The sequence below is a fragment of the Charadrius vociferus genome, unplaced genomic scaffold (genome assembly GCF_000708025.1).
Source record: "Charadrius vociferus isolate BGI_N301 unplaced genomic scaffold, ASM70802v2 scaffold450, whole genome shotgun sequence".
NCBI classification, from domain to species: domain Eukaryota; kingdom Metazoa; phylum Chordata; class Aves; order Charadriiformes; family Charadriidae; genus Charadrius; species Charadrius vociferus.
The window spans coordinates 2,854,348-2,877,019 of record NW_009646931.1 but is presented as its reverse complement, the minus strand read 5'-3'; the positions used below and the strand labels follow the sequence as shown (position 1 = coordinate 2,877,019).

The 22,672-nt window shown below is 36.5% G+C and overlaps 1 protein-coding gene across 1 annotated transcript; it reads right to left on the bottom strand.

The window, feature by feature from the left end:
• Positions 1-606: 606 nt before the first annotated feature.
• On the bottom strand, positions 607-21,240 carry LMBRD2 (LMBR1 domain containing 2). Its single transcript, XM_009894682.1, has 17 exons — positions 21,067-21,240; positions 20,545-20,624; positions 18,605-18,700; positions 17,662-17,829; positions 16,664-16,874; positions 11,800-11,874; positions 11,338-11,451; positions 10,560-10,743; positions 9,573-9,754; positions 8,656-8,789; positions 8,343-8,448; positions 7,515-7,612; positions 6,791-6,894; positions 5,571-5,617; positions 3,626-3,728; positions 2,260-2,389; positions 607-667 (listed from the first exon to the last, which is right to left on the bottom strand). Exons 1-17 carry the CDS (start codon positions 21,238-21,240, stop codon positions 607-609), a joined length of 2,067 nt encoding a protein of 688 aa, XP_009892984.1.
• Positions 21,241-22,672: the final 1,432 nt, after the last annotated feature.

Sequence of the window (22,672 nt, the reverse complement as noted above, 5' to 3'; positions counted from 1 at the left end):
ATACACCTTGCTCCAAAACTTATGTCACCAGACTTCATAGAATCATAGCATGCCAGCCTTGAAGGGACCTCAAGAATCATCTGGTCCAACCTTTCCTGGCAAAAGCCAAAATCAGACTTAATTTAATTCAGTAGATTCCGGACTAGGCATAAAGTTCAAATAGAAAAATTATAGGAATTATTTACTACAATAATTGATATAACTGCACTTTGGATGCGTTAAGATGCTCTCACAGCATCTGCTAAAATACAAAAAAATTCTTTCCAAAATATCCCCTTCTTAAAACTTACAGTGTTACAGTTCACGTTGAGCCCTAAGTATATTTATGAAATCTACCCTCTATTAACTTAATTAATAGTTTTCTCCTTTTGGTCATGACACAAAAGCCCACACTGATGCACAACAATATCTACAACAGAAGAAGCATATTCTTGTCATAAGTAGTAAAGTTATCATACAGGTGCATTTTCAAAATAGTTGTTCCTTCATATTGTTTTTTTAAACAAAAATGGTCTTTCCTGGTTCAGCGATGTATCATAAACACAGTATTTCCAAGCAGTAAGTAGGAAAAAGATTTCCACTGAATTTTCTTTAGCTTTGAGGAACTTAGACATCATCAAATATTTCGCTTCGAGACATTGACAGGTATCTTCCACCAGGTTGGTACCTGCAAAACCAATTTTAAATATGACAAAGTATCATATGAAATAAAAAAATAAAGACCCATGAAATCATATAACTCTCACTCCCCTCTTACTCCTTTACTTTCAATGAATTATAGGATCTGAAGTTCTACTGAGTTACTGTTTCCATGAGAATTTGATAGGCAGTCATTAAATTAAATCTCACGTGACCAAGAAAAACAGGGATATGAATGCTACGAGTCTTAAACACGAAGTTGAATGTTTTTGTTGAACAGAACATTTTTCTTTAAAAAAAAAAAAAAACCAAAAAGCAAACAAAAAAAAACCCCAAACCAACAAAACAACAGCATCCAAAAGTAGTTTGGGTGATTAACAGAACATCTCATTGTTCTGTCATTTCTAGGAGAAATACAGTATCAAAGATAATGAAAACAAAGGGCTGCACACTTAGTGGAGAAAAAAGAAGCTTCACAAATTGTTGGTCAAATATATTTCAAAAGCATTTAAAAAGCACAAATAAGTTCAAATGCAAGCATAATGTACTTTGTCTCCGCAGTACTTACCAGAACTTGAACAGACAAAGCTAAAACCTAGCGCCCTCAGTGCTCTTACTGTCCTAGAATGCTTGTAACTATTGCAAGAGCTGCAGTTTTAAAAATCAATGTTACACAAGCCATTTTTAAGTGAACTGAAATTTCACAGGCAATTATTGTTTACCTCTGTGAAATGAAACGCAGCTTAGTAGAGCAAAGATTAACTAAACTCTGTGGCTCCGGATTTTCTTTTTAAAGAAAAAGTTCAGAACGTTCCAGTTTGCAAAGTCTGTATAGGTGCCAGAAGACTTCAGATACTGTACTTGAAAAGCATTTGCTCCAAAAGAATTATATATGCATATTCCTACTTTTGTAGACTATTGTCCCTTTCACACTCTACAGAAGCCAACAGCTGACAGAACTTCTAGGCTAGCTCCTCTTTAAACTTTTGTGCTCCAGAAGAACAACTTTTGCACTTCAGAAGAACAACTTTTGCATTGTGGCGACATTAGACTAGACAAGTTAGTTACTGATACAAACTAACATTGCTGAATCAATCTGTAAAACCTGGCAGTGTCATTTAGCAGCATTCTTTGCATGTTTTTGAACTAGCATTTATTTGTCGACATTACAGATATAAGTCAACTGAAACCATTTATGATTTTTTTATTGTAGGGGTATGCTAGTTTTAGCTGAAAAATAATGTAAACAACAATCTTTTATAAGTGAATTTAAAATTATTTATCATTAAATAGTTCTACATCATGATCAGAGAGATAAAAACCAGCATCCATAAGATGTATTACTTGTTTCTTAAATATGAGCAGAGCTCAGCAGTTATAGAAGATACTCTATTTCACAACTAAGGAAATTTGGTGTTGCAGTCACACCCACAGGTATCAATTAAACCTTCAGGTTTAAGTGATTTAAAAACATTTCCCATATCATGGGGAAAAGGAAGAAAGGAAAACAGCTAGGCAAGATGATAAATTTTGTTTACAAAATGATTACTATGAAACCATCTGATATAGCTGTCATAGGTCTGAAGACTTTTAATTGTAATAACACAGAAGATTCCTCACCTTCCTGAGTCCAATTCAAGAGGGTCATCATGAATTGAGTCTGCGTTAAAATCCAAAGGTTCTGCATCCTGAAGGAGTTCTATTCTATCTCTCTCAGTCCTACCATTTGATCGGGTGTACTTTGACAGTGCTGAATAGTTAAAAGGAAAGACAGACATTCATTTGCTATACGAACACCTTGGAGGATGTGGAGACATAAACTTAAAAAGATCAGAATAATAATTTGCTACTATCTCATCCAAAGCATAGATGTGATGACTTAAAGTAGATTCAATATTAAACCAAATCTGGCTATATACCCAAATTTGTAGTATTTCTTTTTTTTTATCTCCATAGCAATCCAACTACGGCTTTTCTTTTACCCCTCAAGTAGGATGAGATCTACTTTGCAAAGAATATTAGAAGTTACATGCAAACTTTACTTTTAAATCAATCAATCATCCATTTATCTTCCTACCTTCCCTCTTCAAGCTAGCTGGAGGTTTTTTTGGTTTGGTTTTGTTTGTTTTAAAGAGGCAATCTTATGAATTAATGAAATATAGCTGTTTTGCAGTTCACTCTGCCACGTTCACTAGGCGAGTACTTATGGCTTGTTTTGGTGTTGGAATACTACATATTCATATGGTTAACATTAAAATACAATTTAATACAATTTCAGTTAGTCTACCACTGAAAATCTGGGTTTCCAACTTTGTTAAGAGGAGGGAGAATCTACCAGTTGTCTCAAAAGCATGTTCAAAGCTTCTCTCCTCCTCCCCTTTTTTCCTTCCTTTTTTCCAGTTTCATTTCTCACTTGTTGTTAGCTTACAAGAGCACACAAAATACATAAAAAACACTAACACTGTGACAAACTTTTTGGAAGTTTAGTGCATCCGCAAAAGAGTTTTTTGCTAACATACATTATTAAATGAACATGTATACGCAACTGCAATATCTTACTGGCTTTACATTTGTTGGTCATTTATTTGATTAATCCATTATTCCAGTCTGAAAGAGTTCACGTGCAACTAGAAGAGGTAAATTTTAAGATTTAGAACTCTCAACTTCATGACATATCCTAAATAAAGTTTCCTTGTTGACAACTGCTACTCTAATTGCAATCGTTATATATCCCATAAGAAAACCAAGTAACTGAAACTAGCCAGAATCTCCAACCTCAACTACTTGAATTGTTGAAGATGGGAAGAAATACAGCACTTTTCAGGTGTCTTTAATGGGCAAGATGGCACTGTGCCACAGAAGGGAATATACCAGCACATCATCTAAGACAAAATGGAATCTATTTGAAGCTACTCACACAGCCAATGTTGTGCAGACAAGATATTAAAAACCAAAACAAACTCCCTCCAAAACCCACAAAGCTTACGTCTATTGGTGTTGGTCTCTGAGAAGCTGGATTCTTTTTGGTCTGTGTGGACAACTCTGTTTCTAGTGGAATCTTCTCTATTTCCATATCGCTCCTTCCATTCCTGGAAAAAAGATAAAAAAAGAAAACATAAGCTGTGAGGAAAATGTAATACAACAAAAACATACATAGGATCAAGAAAAATTGCAGATTCACAATTTAGAGCTAACTGGTCAATACCACTAGACTATGAAGGCAATTATTTGTAAATGTTCTTATTCAGTATCATGATACAAGAAGAATTTTTGTTTTGTTTTCAACTGAAGATACATCTCTTCAATAAATAAAGTTACCATGACTGTTCTTTAGAAAAAAAGACTTGCAGAAAACAAACTACATATTAAATCTGCACTCAAAAGTTCACTCAACTGCTTTAAGTTATGGTGGGAATGTTGCTTTTTTTGATTTCTACTTCCATCTAGTGGTAGAATGGTAAAATAACCAGACACAGTACAGAAAACAATTTGTACAGGACATGTTAACTAATAAGCTCGTTGTTCTGTTGTGTTTCCATTCCATCACGTTCTAGTATGTAAACATTTACATATGAAGTAGAATGAAATATTAAAAAAGAAAATGCCTGATGCTTTTATTAGGAAACAACTTCATGTCTCAACAGAAACTTTCCCAATTGCTCCAATAGCTTTAATATGTTTCAGATTCATATCTGAATTGCAGATTATGGGCTGGTAGGAACTGGTATACTAAAAGTTACTGTGATAATTTATGCCATAGGTTACAGTTCTAAATTGCAGCAGGACCAAGCACTTAATCATGATCCAGTAAAAGGTAACACTCTGAAGAGCCCCAAAAGTTTCAAGAATGAATGTACGATAGTATTTAATGCAATCTCAAAAAACAGGCAACATCTGAAATTGAATTTGCTGTTGAACTAAAATTGTTGCTTAATGTCAGGTTATTACAATGCATCATTCACCACTAAATGCATCACGCATTTGCAACTATTTGGTTTCACTATAAATTGTAAAATTATGTGATGGGGGCAAAAGGATCAGAAGGTCTATGCAGTGTTGGCTGTCATCCAGAATTAAAGTATTCCTGAGCTTGAAAAATCAAGAGGTTTTAGTCCCAGTATGATCTTGCCTTTCTGCAGAAAATATTTTTCCCATCCTTCAGTCAGTTCATCTTTTGCATGCATCCTTTCAATTTCTCTCTTTGATAGTGACTTTCTATACTAAATTCCAAATGTTATACATTAATGAAAAACTAAAGCTGTAGTTAACTGAAGGTCCTTAAAATGAAGCTCCCTGTATAATTATTTTATTCAGATTGACTACCTTCACAAATCTCTCCATTCAATACGCACTCAAACTTACGATTTCAATCAAACATTCTGTTTGTTACTCAGTGGTAACAGTATTAATTCTGTCTTAAATGTAATTCCCTCCTTTGTAAAAAAAAAAAAAAAAAAAAACCAACCAAAAAAACTCACAAATCTGTGCCAATTACTTTGAATGATCACACAAAGCAATGGGTAAGTTTGGGAGAAGCATACAGTCCGCATTTCAGTGAATATGATGACACTGCAAGCGCAGTTACTTCAAGCAGAGCAGTATCAATATAAGAGACTGATAATAAGACACTTCAGATTATTCTACATCCTAGAAATCAGGACAGTTTTTAATACTTGTTACACCTACTGGCATATGCCATTCTCACAGCACAACAAGTAACAAAAATTTCCAAGTACTGTGACGCCCTTATCCTTTAAAATTAAAATGTAAATTTTCCCCCAGCCAAGACTATTCTTCAAGATTAAATATTCCATCAATTATTTGAGACTTATATTTTTGTGAAACAGATCACGCCGAATTAAATAGCAATGGCAAAGCCTATCAGATACTGCAGTATATTTGTATTATAATTAGCCAAAACACTTTCATACCCTTCTTCTGGTTTCACCTTCTTCTTGCCTTTGTCGTTTTCTTTTCTCTACAAATTAAAAAAAAAAAAAAAATTGTCTGAGCTCCATACAAGAAAAATCGTCACCAGTATTTTTTTAAATAAACAATGAAGATCCAAAGTTAACTAGCAAAGATTCTCATTGACATAGATGGCTTATACAATTAAATAAAATAAAAGACAAAGTTGCTTGTCTATTGTTACAGAGTTTCCCACTAAAATGAATTCATCATGACGATATCTTGGGTCAAGGCATAACATTTGGATACCAGCTGGCAAAGCAAAAAAAAAAAAAAAACACCTCTTAGAAATGTTGGAAAAAAGTATGATGTTAAGAAGAAACTTGAGCATGATTGAATCAAAATCTTGCTGAAGTTCAACAAGGCCCAAAATCTAACCCAAATAGTCCTTGTCTCCTACTAAGCCGGAAGTGTAACATCACAGTATCAAAGAAATAGTAACTTTGTATTTAAGGGAATGAGGAACATTCCTTTCTCCAAAAAAAGAAATGCTACTACTCTAAGTAAATCTAGGTTTTGTTTTTCATAAACTATGACAGGACAATGAAAGTATTCCATAGTATAACATTGTATCCAGAAATTTTAATTTCTAAATATTTACTTAAGAACCACAACAGCTTTTAACAACTTTCAAGAAACACATTAAATAAAAATTAACTTTAAAAAAATAAAAAAGGTCTCCAAAACAGCAGATAATTACTGCTTTACAGAACAACATGCAGTTAGTTGAAACAGTAAAAAGTCGTAACAAAAATGACAGAATTTGGGCAGCTCAACCAACACACTTACACAAAAGAAGTTTAAATTGAGTTTGTTGATAATAAAGACAATTTAAGTGCTAACTATCCTTTATGACAGATTACAGAAGCACCAGCTCACATATTAGATCAGTAATGACTTCAGAAGACCACTACTTAACTGAACTGTAAAATATTTAGAAATATCCAAAATTCAGACACTGAATAAGTAAAGCTGATACTTTACTTCAGATGTCAACGAAGTCCAGCACTGTTTATACAGCAACCACAAGACTGTAAGTCTATTGCATTTTGTGCAGCAGACTGCCTCAGTACAGTTTTCAAAAAATTGACAAGCTATTTGCTTTTTTTTGGTAACATTTCAGACAAGTTCAATGCAACAACATACATTTTGCAGGAAGACCAGGATAGAGGACCTAACTTACCTCTTTTGATTAGCTCTTTTCCTTCATCAATCAAATCAGAGGTCATTTCGCTATCCCCCATGAACTGCTGGAATCCCAAAAGATTCAAACAACGAGTTCCTAAACTGATAAAAGCAGAAGGAGAAGCAGTTTCCTTCGTTAATTTACAATTTATAGTTTAGATTTATTACACTGCAAAATGTAAAACAAATTGTTCAGAAATTTATAGACAATTCAAGTCAAAAAGCAATATAGAAGACTGTGGCTTAGGAAAACACGATCAATTGAATTAAACCACTATACTTTCAAGCAGAAGTCTGGTGAAGGATCAGAAATTTGTTATGAGTCTGTTAGAAAGTTCATTACCTAAAGTTTCTGCTAATGCTTCTTAGTTTATTAGAAAAACATTGCTGAAAACGTAGCTTGCCCATGGTCACTTTAATCTCAAAAGCAGAATCTAAATGTTTGTGGGCTCCAAAGTTTGAACAGATCAGACCTCAAAATCTAGATATGAAGTTTAATGGAGAAAAAACACCCACAACTTAGTTACGAGTTAATACAATTGATACTCTTAAAATGTACGCATTTCAAATATATAAATAGCAATTTATTGTTTTAGTTTTTGCATTTTGATTACTATGTCACAACTCAGCTGCTGGAAGAGAAGTGAATCTGTTCCTGACCGCTGAAACTAATATTATTAACGTAAAGAAAACGTGGAGGATCTGTCTTGCAAATCACTTACCTGAAGTATGTGGCAATACAGAGAATGACAACAAGCATTGGGTAATATATATAGAATCCATCTGCAATGAAGGTAAGCACTCTCATGGATCCCATTATCTGGAAAAAAAACCCACAAGAATAAGCTCTAATCAGATATATTCTACATATATCCATAAAGATGGTGTCATCTCACTATTTCAGTCCACAACACAATCCTTTACAGTTACTGAAACACAGGTAAGAATTACCGTTATTGATCGAGTTCAGACAGTTGACCCTGCATGCCCAGATATAGAGGCCACCTCTAACAGTGTATCCACTTCAAAGTTTCTAAAATGTCTGATCTTCTTGTCTCACCTAATCCAGAGCCAGTTCAAGTCTGGTGGATCTTTTCATCTGCTGTGAAAAGAGTCTCTGGGCAACACTAAGAATCTACTTGCTAACAACAAGGATGTGAGATGTAACTTGCTGTCCTACAGAAACTGGTTGTTCAGTAAAACCAAACTCACTGGTTTTCAGTGGCAAGTTAGGTTTGCTTCAAATCTATAAAGATGTCCCAAATGCTAAAGTCAGTGGAAGCTAAAGCTATTACGAAGTAAAGAACAGTCTGAACTCTTCAGTATAATACTTTACTTTCTTAGGATAAAGAGACCAAAAGAGAAAAATTGAACTATTGATGACTCCTATGTAGCTAGCAGTCACTACCAAACTCCTGGTATATATTTCTACCCTGTTTAATACCAGTGAAAAAATATGAATGTGTGAATCTTACTATAAGAAGTATCTCAAAATATTTTGCCTATTCTCCAAACCATACAGAAGCCTCAAAACCATTTTTTATACTTACAGAAGTATAAGCAGTTGGCTGAGTATTTTTGTGAGAGATTGTTGAATCCATGTGGGTCAAGCCCAAAAAGTTCAAGCATAATGGTGGAGTAAGACGGCAAAATAACCTGGACAAACACAACAGCATTTACAACAATTTCTTGCACTAAAAATATTAAGAAATCATAACTAGATATATCACAGAATCATGATGTACAGCTCATTAGGATTTATACGCATATGATTATCAATGAAAGAATATAAATGGAAGTTTCATGTACATTTTCAATTGAGTATTTGACAGAAAATCTGCAAAATATATGCCACATACTTACATGCCACTGAAAAGGAGACTGTAGGCATCTGTCTGATGATGTGAAGCTAAGTAATAATAGTTAAATACACGGATCCTGAAGACAGTTGAGTAAACACAGATGCTTAGGAAAAAGATTGTAAGAAAACAGGCCATCTGGAGAAAAAAAAAAAATTGTTTGAATGTAGAACTCTACTAAAGGTTCTAACGCATTCAGCACATAGTCTGTGCATGCAACAGGTTGACTGTAGTCTAATTTTTTGAGATGGGACAATAGCACCAGCTCTGAGAAGAGTTTCAGGAGGCTTTTTTTTTTTTTTTCCTTTTGACTAAAATTGAGAATGATACTTGTAACATTCTGCACTTCATATAACCTAACATAACTGATCCTAGGAACATTTTATTCTACTTTTTGTTATGTAAATGAAATTGCTGTAATTGCCTCAATAATCATTATGACTGATTTGACATTTATTCCCACAGAAAAGTGATAAAAACAAGTGTTTTCAATTCAACTTATTTAGTCAGTATACTGGAATTTTTCAGCTCAGTTTCTTTGCTGATAAATTTGTGCACACATATGCTAGCTACACCTGTGATTGGACTTCTGGTCAGCAGCAAATTCCTGTTTAGGAAAGAGAGGTCACGCACATGGTTGACTACACAAAGTCTAAACACCTAAGCTAATGTTTCCCAAATTACTTTACACATTATATTCAGCTCAACTGGGTCACACCTCAGCCCATATTGTACAGTTTTAAGAAGTGGCAAAAGGCAGACTCCCTCCGCAGAAACAAGAGTTTGGTATTATATATTTTAGAGATCTTCTGAAAGTTGACAGATTATTTACAGACTGACTTCTGAATCAATCTGGTCTACTAATATTGTAGTAACAGTCTACCTGAAAAGATTTTTGTTGAGTGATTATCTCAAACTTACCTCTATGTATATATAATTATATGTCTTTTCTGCCAGTTGTATGAAAACTGCAAATAGTGATAAAACTGGTTTTGTGCTGAAAAATGTGCACTCTGACCACACAACAATTACAGAGAATGTGGCCAGAACAACTGCAAGCACCCTGTAAAACCACGGTCGTAGGAGACATTCCCAGTACCACTCTGGAAAAAAAAAAAAAAAACAAAAACACACATACATCCAGAATGGGTTAATGAAAATTACACAACCAGAAATGGAACTCCCTAACAAAAACTAGGAGTTTCTTGCACACACCCTTAAAATCAAGGCTGGAATCTGTGGGGTCACATGCTTAATTTCAAGGCTTTTTCAATGCCTAGAGATCTGGCTCAGCCCTAAGGAATCATAGGCACAACTGGGGAAAATGATGTGGGACTAGGGAGGCAAATTTTGCAAACAGACTGGGAGGGATTGGGGGTGTAGAACTGAACTCTTTGCTTTTGGCCCAGATACTATAGGTGATCTGCTTTTTGTTTGTTTTGTTTCCTCTCAGAAACAATGCTTAGGCTGTAAAATTATACTGTCCTACTGTGGAAATAACTCACCCCCAGTGCACAACAAATTAGAAGTTAAACCTGATTAGAAGATGCTTTCTAAAAAGATGCACAAGCAGCCATATATCCTAATGTTTGGTACATGACACATGAACAGTCCTTTCCTCTTTGCTTTACTTGAAGAGCAGTGCCATCTCAATAATAACCCACAAATATAGAAGGTAGCCATGATCTAATAATTTAAAAGTTGCTATTTTTCTGTCTTCTTCTAAGGCTGCAGAGTTTGCTATTGCGAGCATAAATCATAAATATTTATTCCATATATACATGCATTAAGATGCACACTTGCTTCCCTCCACTGTAACTGAACTTTTTGCATAAAACAACCGGTTCTTCCTACAAAAAAATGCCAGTTACTCCTTTACATATTCAAAATCTGCAGGACAGCACTTACCAACAGTTGGTGTGTAGAAATACTGAATAATTTTATTCTCTGGTTCCTGGGAATGAAAGGTATGAACAAACTGTCGAGTTGCGCTGGTTTCATTTTTTGCCACATCTTCTAGGTAAAATGCTTGTTCTAAAAGAATTTGCCACTGGACCTGTGTACGACGATGTCTCTGTACTGAATAGATTACCTATAATAAATTCCAATAAATTATGGTTACAACATACTTGTTTCAAGAAACAAGAAAAAAGCTCTGCAAAATCCCTTAAAAATGTCTACATTAGACTACAAAGATTAATTCTGCACACTCACAAAAGCAGGCAATTAATTCTCTAAATATTCAAATCACAAGAGGACTACATACATGATTCCTGAGTTTCGCAGTTCTTCCACCACAATCTATCTGTAGCAGTAACAGCCTACTTTTACCAATATCCTACTTTATTTTAGCACCTTAGTGAATACCAGACTTTTACTACAATTTCTTTTTTAGAATGCATTGTCAATCAACCATTACAAGGCTTACTAACAGACAGTTAAAACACTGTCAAGATATAACACAACAAGAACACTTTTTACATATCCAGAAATTGGATCTGGACATCACTTGGGATATTAAACTTTTATGTTTGCTTCCACTGAGAAAAGTTTCTCTTAAGTAGCAATCCCAAAACCCACTATAATCAGCAATTCAGGTGAAGTGCATTGAAAAAATCTTTGTTTGACTGGCCTTCATTCTCATAACAGCAGCAGAAGTGAGGCATGCTCTCATTCATTAATGTACCTGCTTGTGAAGTTTCACCAAACTTTTTTCACTTGGATAACTGTTCTGTCTTTCATCAAAATCTTCATAATCGTCCATGTTCCTACCCATTCTTTCCTGGTACTCTGTAGGACACTGGAAGGAAAAGGGAAAATTAAGTGGAAGATGAAGGAGTAGCAAGTGCTGTTTGTTAATTATTTGTAAATGCCTGGGGCATTTCTTGCAACTGAAAAGCTCACTCTAAGCATAGATTTTTCTGTTTCTAAAATACTACATATGTCAAAATACAGCAGATCATTATATACACCATAAGAAAGCATTCCACAACACATTTCAACTCAAAGTCTGGTCAAAAACTCACAAGATGCCAATCAGAGATTTTATGTTAAAGGGAAAAGAAAGTAATGTGCAAGTATTCAGTAAGTGCAAGAAGCACCCCCTCCCAAATTGAACAATTATGGCCGAAGATGAACAATTTGTTACCTTTTTCAGTATTGTATCAACACATTTTCTCAAAGGGTGGTTGTACTTGATACTCTCACTTACTTTACGGACTTCCTGTTGAGGAAAAAAAAATAATAATAAAGAGTTGTTTCATTAAACAGATTTTAAAAAAAATCTTACAGGGTCAGATAAGAGTTCCAACCCTCCCACTGAAAAAAGATAACCATCAGAGCTTAAAAGCAAAGAACTTCCTAAAAACCACAGCTTTACTAGACATCTAGTAAGAGATAACTGAAGGAGTATTTATAAAGAAAATATATGTTCTTGTTTTTTTAAAAAAAAAGAAAAAACAACAGGATGTCAATGTGCTAACATTACTCTGTGAATGTGTGGAGGCTTGGTTTCTATGCATAAATGTTGAAAAGGAAAATACTTTCTTGTTTTAGTTGTAGGTAAAAAGGAGGAATTTTTATCTTACCTGGTTTAGTTTCACTTTTATTGTTTTAAGCAGCTTGATGAATATCATTTTACACTAATTCCTTATATCTTCCTCACATTAATCTCCAAATAGGTCACTTCTAAGACCATTTGGCATTTATCAGTAATAAAAAGATGCTACCTAAGAGCTAGATAAGTTGTGTCAGAACTGGCTCTAGCAGTTTATCAGACTTAGTGTGAATCAGATTTTATTCTTCTTGCCTATTTATTATTTATTCTTGCCTATTGGCAATCCAGAGATAATGTTTTGATGCTTTCTTGTTATAAACAGCACTTTTAAAAAAAGAGACATAAGTTCTAGAGTGCAGGATAGAAATCATTGTAAAGGCTCAGAAATCTTGTAAAATAGAATGATTAGCAGACAGAAGAACCGCATTTGTTCAGCACAACAAAGGAGGCTTAAATGATATAGACAGTCCTTGGACATATATAAAAGGCTGTTCTAACAGATGACTGTCAGTATTTCTGGATTCCCTCTGCATCTCCCAAGGGAAGATCTGATTAGTCTGTGGTAAAGAGATTTTCTTTACGTAGTGGGATTATTCTCACAGAATCATAGAATGGTTAGAGTTGGAAGGGACCTTAAAGGTCATCTAGTTCCAACCCCCCTGCCATACGCAGAGACACCTCCCACAAGACCAGGTTGCCTGAAGTCCCACTCAATCTGGCCTTGAACACGTCCAGGAATGCAGCATCTACCACCTCTCTAGGCAACCTCTTCCAGTGTCTCACTACCCTCAGAGTAAAGAATTTCTTCTGAATATCTAATCTAAATCTACCCTCTTCCAGTTTAAAACCCTTACCCTCATCCTACTGCTACACTCCCTGATAGCTCACTATCTTTCCTGTAGGCCCTCTTTAAGTACTGGAAGGCCCCTCTATGGTCTCCCCAGAGCCTGCTCTTCTTCAGACTGAACAAACCCAACTCTCTCAGCCTGTCTTCATAGGAGAGGCGCTCCAGCCCTCTGATCATCTTTGTGGCCCTCCTCTGGACCCACTTCAACAGGTCCACGTCTTTCTTGTGCTAAGGACTCCAGAGCTGGATGCAGTTATCCAGGTGGGGCCTCATGAGAGCAGAGTAGAAGGACAGAATCTCTTCCCTCAACCTGATGGCCATGCTTCTTTTCATGCAGCGCAGGATGCAGTTGTCATTCTGGGCTGTGAGCACACATTGTCAGCTCATGTTCAGCTTTTCAACTACCAGTACCCCTAAGTCCTTATCAGCATGGTGCTCACAATCCATTCTCCGTCCATCCTGTATTTGTGCTTGGGATTGCTGTGTCCCAGGTGCAGGACCTTGCACCTGGCCTTGGTGAACTTCACAAGGTTTGAACCTCATGAGGTCAATATGCCTCTCTTAAGCACTGACAGTCTTAGAGCACCGACCACCTCTCCAGGAAGCCTGTTCCAGTGTTTGACCACATTCTACGTAAATAAATGCTTCCTAATGTCCAGTCTGAACCATCCCTTGCACAGCTTTGAACCATTCCCATGTGTCCTATCACTGGACACCAGGGAGAAGAGATCAGCACCTCCCTCTCCAGGCATTTGGACAATGCTTTTAATTTGCTTTAACTTTTGGTCAGCCCTGAGTGGTTAGGCAGTTAGACTAGATGATCATTGCAGGTCCCTTCCAACTGAAATATTCTATTCTATTCTCTAGCCTAGAAAACAAGGTTTTGTTGCTCATTTTAAGTTTTGTAGTTATGTCCACACAAGTGTTTTTTTTAGCAATTTCTTCAAAATGCTATTACTGAGGAATGAAGATTCGACTATTCTTTTATGCTGACATACCACAGAAGTTACCACCCTACCTTACAACTCTTCGCAAGTATTACTTCTCAAAACAGGGAATAGCTTTTCAGTGGGTGGCATTTCCATTCAATTCTTGAACTACATTAGAGCCTATTGCTCGCTTACAAATAACAATAGTCTCAAAAAAAATATATCTTAAAAAAAAATATTGATCTATATATTCTCTTCCCAAAAGGCACATAGCACAGTCACGCAAATCCAACTTGGAAAGCCTTAAGATTCCAGAAATATACCAGAGCAGAGCATAAAAGCAGAAAGACACAATTTTCATGAACGCTACTGAAACATCTGTACACTAGTTTCAGGTCAAGAGTAAAGTCAAGGACCATGAATTTTAGGAAGGCAAACTTCCAGCTCTTCTAGGAGTTAGTCAATAGGACCCTCTGGGAAACTACTGTTGGGGACAAGGGAGCAAAATAGAGCAGGCAGATCTTTCAGGACGCTTTCCACCAAGCGCAAGAGCTCTTGATCCCCAAGTGTAAACAATCAGGAAAGGAAGGCAAGAGACTGGCACGGTTGAGTCAAGACCTGCTGGTCAAACCAAAGGGTGAGAAAGAGGTGTACAGGCAGTGGAAGCAGGGACAGAACCCTAGGAAGAGTATAGGGACGCTGCCCAGTCGTGTAGAGGTATGTCAGCCAGAAAAGGAAGGTCAAAAAAAAAAAAAAAACCCAAAACAAACCCTCCCCAATGAACAAGACTGCCAAACTATAAGATAAGATGGCAGCTGAGGTACTCAAAACTTTTTTTGCCGCAGTCTTCACTGGCAACCTCTCTCCCCATACCTCTCCAGTGGATGGACCACGAGACAGGGACTGGGGGAGCAAAGTCCCTCCCACTGCACAAGAAGATCAGGTTCATGACCACTTGAGGAAACTGAACATACAGAAATCTATGGGACCCGAGGGAGATGCATCCCAGAGTCCTGAGGGAATTGGCTGATGTGGTTGCCAAGCCACTCTCCTTGACATTTGAAAAGTCATGGCAGTCAGGTGAGGTCCCCAGTGCCTGGAAAAGGGGAAACGTTGCACCCATTTTTAAGAAGGGAAAAAAGACTAAGGGAACTAGAGGCCAGTCAGTTTCACCTCTGTGCCTGGGAAGATTATGGAACTAGATCCTCCTAGCAGCTATGCTAAGACATGTGGAGGACAAGGAGGTGATTCGAGACAGCCAGCATGGCTTCACCAAGGGCAAAGTCTGCCTGACCAACCTAGTGCCCTTCTATGATGGAGTGACTACATCACTGGACAAGGGAAGAGCTACAGATACCATCTACCTGGATTTATGTAAGGCCTTTGACACAGTCCCCCACAACATTCCTCTGTCGAAACTGCAGAGGTATGGATTTGATGGGTGGACTGTTCAGTGGATGAGGAACTGGTTGGATGGTCACATTCAGCAGGTAGTGGTCAACAACTCAATGTCCAGATGGAGATCGGTGACAAGTGGTGTTTCTCAGGGGTCCGTACTGGGACCAGTACTGTTCAATATCTTCATCAGTGACATAGACAGTGAGATCGAGTGCACCCTCAGCAAGTTTGCAGATGACACCAGGCCAAGTGATGCAGTTGACACACCTGAGGTACGGGATGCCATCCAGAGCGACCTGGACAGGCTTGAGAAGTGGGCCAGTGTGAACCTCATGAGGTTCAACAAGGCTAAGTGCAGGGTCCTGCACCTGGGTCGGGGCAACCCCCAGGATCAATATAGGCTCGGAATGACAGGATTGAGCGCGGCCCCTCTACTCTGCTCTCATGAAAGCCTACCTGCAATACCGCATCCAGCTCTGGAGCCCCCAGCATAAGAAGGACATGGACCTGTTGGAACAGATCTAGAGGAGGTCCACAAAGACGATCAGAGGGATGGAACATCTCTCCTATGCGGACAGGCTGAAAGAGCTGGAGCCTGGAGAAGAGAAGCCTGGGGAGACCTTATTGTGGCCTTTTGGTACTTAAAGAGGGCTTATAAAAAAAGATGGGGACAGACTTTTTAGTAGGGCCTGTTGTGACAGGACAAGGGGCAATGGCTTTAAACTAAAAAAGGTAGACTCAGACTAGATAGAAAGCAGAATTTTTTTTACAATGAGGGTGGTGAAACACTGCCACAGGTTGCCCAGAGAGGTGCTAGGTGCCCCATCCCTGGAAACCTTCAAGGCCAGGTTGGACAGGACTCTGAGCAACCTGATCTAGTTGAAGGTGTCCCTGCTCATTGCAAGGGGGTATTGGACTAGATGACCTTTAAAGGTCCCTTCCAACCCAAACTATTCTATGATTCTGTGATTTTACCGTTCACTCTGGAATGCTATTCATAAGTGATCAGTACTACTCCAAAAGGTTCAATAAAAGAATAAAACCAACAAATAATCGCTATCAAGTTGTGAAGTTCTTCACATCAGGGATTATTTCTCTCTTGATTTTTACACAGGAGCAAGTGTCACCAAGTGGCATACTATGATGAATTTCTTAATTTACTGATATTTCACACTAGCATCATGCAACTTATGTTTTCTTGTCACAAGTGCCCAACACCAGGAAATTCAGAGATGATCAAAGGCAGCCTTCACTTATTTCATAGCGAGAGGTAGTTACTTACCTCCATAATATCCTCTAAATTCTCCTCTGCATCTGCTTTTTCAGTCATCAGTTTGGCAGCTTTGAAATAGGTCTTCATGAGTAGATAACCCCTCTTGGCCCCATTCCAGTGGGAACGGGGAATTTCCACCAAACCATACCCCAAAAGTAATACAAGAAGAAAGAGACCCCATGTGTTTGCAGCGGCTATCCCAATGGTTTGAAGTTGGTTCCTAAAGGAAAAAACAATAGCACAAACTAAAAAGAAAAAGCAAAGAAACAAACAACATCCTCCTACTCCACTCACAAGAAAGCAACCTTGAAGCATCTATGCACCAACATTTACAGGAAAAGACTTAGCATCATCTGTAACTCTTGCCTAGGGCCAGTCTGCTACTTGGCTATATTTAAAGCTGCCATGACTTTTCTCTATCTCCCCAAGCGTCTTCCCTCTCTGGAGAAGACAAAAATCTTTGTTCTCAAAGGAGTATGTTCCTTTAGGAAACAACATGAACTTAGAAAACCTATTGAAAGTGAGGTACATTACAGTGTTTACTACTGTATCTAGTATGGAAGACCATTAGCAATGTTACAAATACCAATTATTTTAACTTATCTTATGGCCTTTAAGTAGAATCTACAGTAGGCAGAAGTGCTACACAGGAAATACTGACACCAACTTTTTGAAAGATGTTACTCTGAAAACACTGGGAAAGTTTCTGCACTAACTCTTCAAATGCATTTGTAGTGAGAAAAAAAAAAAAAAAAAACATATTGCAAATATAAGAGGATTCCTCTGCCTTACATATCAAAATCAGACAACCAAAAGACAAATATCTATATTAAAAAATCCCTCCCTTTCCATACAAATGTTAACAAAACTTTCCAACTGCCTAGCAAAAATCGTTATCAACTGAAATTTTTTTTTTTTTTAAAAAAAAGACACATTTAATCTACAGAAGAGATTGCCCGTTACAATTTCATAAGAACTCATGCAAGCGTTTACAACATTATTCTTACCATTGTAAATTGAAGTTTGGGTTTACAGCCACATATATTAAAAACGCTCCAAAAATCAGCAAGTAAGTGCCATAGTAGATTGCATTCTCAATCAATGCAGTTTTAATCTTTCCAGTAATGGAGAACCCTCCTGATCTAGCATATGACTGCATGAAAGGTAGCAGAATCCTAGGAGGAAAGCAAACAAAACCAAACCACATCAGCCAAAAAAAAAACCAAAAAAAAAAAAACCCAAAGGTAGTTTAGTAGTGGCAGGATACCGAGACGGAGCTAAAGAGTCCCAAGCTTCTAACAAAATTAGCTATTTATATGTTTATATTCTAGATGTACTGGTCTGATGGCAAACCTTAAACACGCTGCAGATAAAAACAATAGTTAGCTTTATTATGAAAAATGTGTGTTAATCGAGAACTCACTACCAAACCTGATATTCTCGGCTGAGCTACAAAAATAATTATTTGATGATAGATTGGCCAGAAACCACACATGGATCTAACCCAAAAGCACAGATGACCTGTTTCCTGGAGCTATATCTATAGCTTTATATAGTATATCCAATAAACCCAAATAATTTACAGTATTACTCAAAAATTACCCAACCTCTACATGGAATTATTTTGTTGTCCTGCTACCTAAAACCCATTCTTTTCAGACAATCTATCCATAAATACATCTATGTGTAAATTGCTCAGTTTCAACTATAAAAGTGAAATAAGAGTAAATGCCTGCCACCTGAAAAAGGAGTGCGGAAAAAAAAAGGGAAGTGTACTCAATTTAGTACAGTAATTTTTACAGAAGGTTCACCGATAGTAAATAATATATGATTAGATATAGCTGTGGAATAGTGATACAGAGTTTTAAAGAGTATGCAATGACTGTTAAGATGTTGCACTTAGAAATTATACCTGTATCATAGTCTGTCATATTATTCTGCCTTACTTACCATGTTAAAAACTGTGATGTCCAATATACAACACGCCAGAAAATTGGCATAATTCCATTAGGAATATAACTCCATGGTTTGAAACATTTTTGCTTGCTGCAACAATGTACAGAAGATTATTGTTAGTTGTAGGGCCAAGAGTATAAAAATAATTTTCTATAAATTCCCTTCTCTAGAAAGATGTTTGAAAATAGCATAGAAGTAATACACTACTGTTTGAGTACGCAGTCAATCATCAACTATCTCAAAAGAAAATAAACTGAATCATCACTTAATAATATTTATCGTTCTCCTCACTGCAAATAACATATTTGGACAAGACAGCTTTCTTAGAGAATAAAAAAGTAGCTCAAAGATGAAAGAGAAGTAAGCAATTAAGCAATTTAAAGTTAGAATTTTTCTTTTCGGGCAGGAAGTACTTTCTCCATGCAAAGAAAAACATTTCCGTAAACAGAAGACCATTCAACAACCATTCAACAGGTAGTGCAGCAGGTTTTTAAAAAATATCTAGGGACCCCATCACCTAGCTCTACTACGTAGAGCATTTAGTGGCAAAAGTAGTGTATTAGTTGTTTCTTCTGTCACCTAGCTGGAATTAGTCAGGATTATACAAACTTTGACTTGTTGAGCCGATACTTTTCTGACAGGTAGCCTCTGCTTCAGAAGATCAGAAAAGCTATGAGAGCCTTTTAGTAAAAAGAGCAAAAAACAAAGTGCCCATCCACACTAAGTCACTTTGGTCTTTTTTCCCCCCACACCTGACTGAGTGATGAAGCAACGGTGAGTCAAAGGGAAATGCAGTCAACTTAATAGGACTATCTATTGAGAAATAATTGCTGTTTTCTAGGGCCAAACTAGTTAAGCCTGAGTTGTGAGTTTTTATTTACACAGCCTAACATTTTCAAAACTATCAAATTACCACAGAATGACAGCTAGCGTGAAGGTTTCAAACGAAGTTTTAAGCTCTGAGTTGCACCATATTTGCTCAATTACTACTGAAGTTGATATTTCTATTTGATGCACTCAAGCCATATACTCTAGTACAACATCCATCAGCATGTTTGGAGATTACAGGTAAATTGAAATAGTTTTCACCTAAATATGTTTAATTAACATACACTGGATGGTCTTAAATAGAGGGTAAAATGTTGTGCCACTAAATCTGGCGTTTTACTTCCATGGATATACAACATCCAGATAGTCTCCGCTTTGGGGTAACAAAACTGGCAATACGTTGCATTAAGTAACATCTTAAATGCTCTTACAGATAACTACACTGCACATATCTGTAAGATGTGGAAATAGCTAATGGAGGCTAAAGAATGAGCAGCCATGGAAAGAGCCCACATTTGCCCACATTCCCCATGTTTAAGGATTTGTTTCCCTCCTGCAAGAAGACAGTGAGGGGGCTATTGTTACTTTGGTAGAATATAGTAAATTTCAAATAACTGCAATTACTATACATATGCAATTATAATAAGCAATTAGATGTGCTGCTTCTATATAATACAAACCTCCTAATTTCATTCATAAGGTATAAAATCAGATTTTCAGGCCTAAAGTCTTTAAAATTGTGAAGGGAAGACAAGCATTCACCAAGGTCTCTCTTTATAGATAACCAAGGTTTCTTGAAAAGCTTAGTTCTACTGCTTTAACAACAAAATAGCAGAAATCTAGCACGAAACTTAGAAGAAAAAAAGAAAGGAATATTTAGGTAAACAGTTGAAACTACTGTATAAACTACTACCAATAGATGCAGATGCACTTTTCTTTACCTCTTCGCTCACCTTTCTGTATGCTTATAATCTCTAAATATCATATCACAGAGATAACATTTGTTCATTAGTCTCCAACACACAGTACACTCCTATCATTTAAAAAAAGAAAATCATAAAATACTTCTGTAAAAACAGTCCAATAAGGAAACAAATAGCTTATACCTTGGAGCAACAGTAACGTAAGAGCCATTGCTTTCTGCAGGGCTGGAGTTAACTGCAAGTTTGCACCGATTATAAATAGTCTAAAAGACAATTAATTTTATATCAGTGATCAGAAGAAGGTACAACATTTATTTAAAAATTGTAAGTCCCATTTTTAAAGAAATTTCCTGTACTCCAAGTTTACATTCGGGAGAAATTACACAAATAAACCCCCAAAACAACATGCAATCTGTAGGACAAGTAAGTAACTGAGTGTTTTTGTTTCCCATACAGATTAAAAAGATTGCTATAAACAAATAATGAAATTTCAAAACATTAAAATAGATTTGTAATCTGATGAGATCAACGAAAAAATAAAATTAATTGTAAACACACACACTGTCATGCAAAAAGGTAGCAAGTGTTTAGTTTAGTAAGATACTATTGGGCAATTTATTTGCTGTTTAAGATAGTATCTTCTCATTAAAAAAAATACCATACACATTTTATGCAACTAAGCAGAAAATCTCACAAGTTTCTTACCGTACTGACATCCAGGGGCAGTATAAACACAATAAGAAAGCAAAGATACCAAGCCAATAACGTTGCTATGATCACCAGCCTATGCTGTTTCTTGAAGTCGCCATATCGATGAAGTAGGAATAAGGCCAGAAAAAACACAAATACTATCTCAAGGCCCAACGCTGCACCACTCATTATTGAATGTTCACGCCAGCCACACAGCACAGCTCACTTAAGAAAGCAGTTCAGAACTGTAAGACAAAAAGACATTTAATTACATTAAAATCTGTACAGGATATTTAGGCAGAAAAGAGTTGCTTAATAGACGTTTTAAAACATACTAATAGACTTTTCTTATTTCACAACAAGAACTCTGATCAGATGAGAACAAGATTTTCATCAAGGTGCTTTAAAGTCCTCCACAGAAATCAAAATATCATGTCACTCCAATTTTGTCATTTCTAGCAACATGTTAGGACAACTCCTTTTCATCTTGATATACAATAGATCCAAAGTGAAATCTCTGCCTGTGAATAAGACTATAAGCCTAACTTTTAAGTTCAGTATAAATTTCAAAAGAATCTATTCTGCTTTTATTTTTCTTTTAGAAGAAATCAGCTAATTCAGACAAAGGGTTAAATTTTTAAATTAAGTGTTTCTGGAAAGCTTGTTAATGGACTGTTCCTCAACTATGCATTTGAATTCTGCACTCTGAGTTAATAGAGCATAAAAATACAGCAAAGTATATGTCAGTCTACTTGTGATGTACCTCTTTTAGGCTTCAAATTTCACATAGTAAGAGGCAACAAGCTAGCTAATTCACCTTACTACCCCTCTTCTATTCTTCAGAGAAACAAAGGTCTCAGTTCATTTGTTGTTAGTCTTGCCATGATATATTTTTTGCTTTGCTCACCCTTCTGAGTTTAATTATTCTGTGTTATAGTCCGGACTGCTAGAAATGCCTAGAAAGTTCATACATCTTCATACAGGCATGCTATTATACAAAGGGCCAGTGAGCTGCACAAATTTCTCTGACTTGTTATCTTGTTAGTTAAAACTGCTTCTGATCTTTTTAATAAGCACCATTTTACCACAGGCACACATTTAAAAAAAAAAAAAAGGTTATTATTCTGGTTAGGCTGACTTGAATCTCCATTAAGATTACCATTTTAGCTGCTTTGATTTAACTGGTATAGTTTTTGCTATGGCTTCCTCACTGTCGTATTTTCAGTGCTTTTTTCACTGGAACTTTAGAGATTAAAAGAAATGCCACTACCAAAATTTCCCTCAATTTACTTTTAAATCCCTTCATAATTCATTAAAGCAAACCAACTCCTTCACTAATCTCTCAGCGTACTACTTAAGCAGATCTATTATGTATGAGGGCACTAACCAGTGAAAATTGTGTTATTTTGACTAAAAAATTACAAAGTTTGTTATGCCGGTACCTCCTTGAGGACACAAAGAACAATTATTCTGTGATTTTTCCCCGAAGATTTGTTTCCCCTCATTTTTTTATTTAATGATATCTAATCTCCAAATAGTGAGAGCAGTCTGTTTACTCCGTATCAGTTGTTATACACAGAACACACCATATTCTGAAAACAGCTCGAGCTGCCTTGCTGTT

What these genes read in the sequence shown, in the direction of transcription:
- LMBRD2 (XM_009894682.1), bottom strand. Translation starts at nt 21,240, where the DNA reads ATGAGTGGTGCAGCGTTGGGCCTTGAGATAGTATTTGTGTTTTTTCTG. An exon ending in ATAATTATATATACATAGAG is followed by an intron (nt 8,790 to 9,572) that starts GTAAGTTTGAGA and finishes TTTTTTCTCCAG; the next exon opens with ATGGCCTGTTTTCTTACAAT. An exon ending in CTTGAATTGGACTCAGGAAG is followed by an intron (nt 668 to 2,259) that starts GTGAGGAATCTT and finishes TTGGTTTTGCAG; the next exon opens with GTACCAACCTGGTGGAAGAT.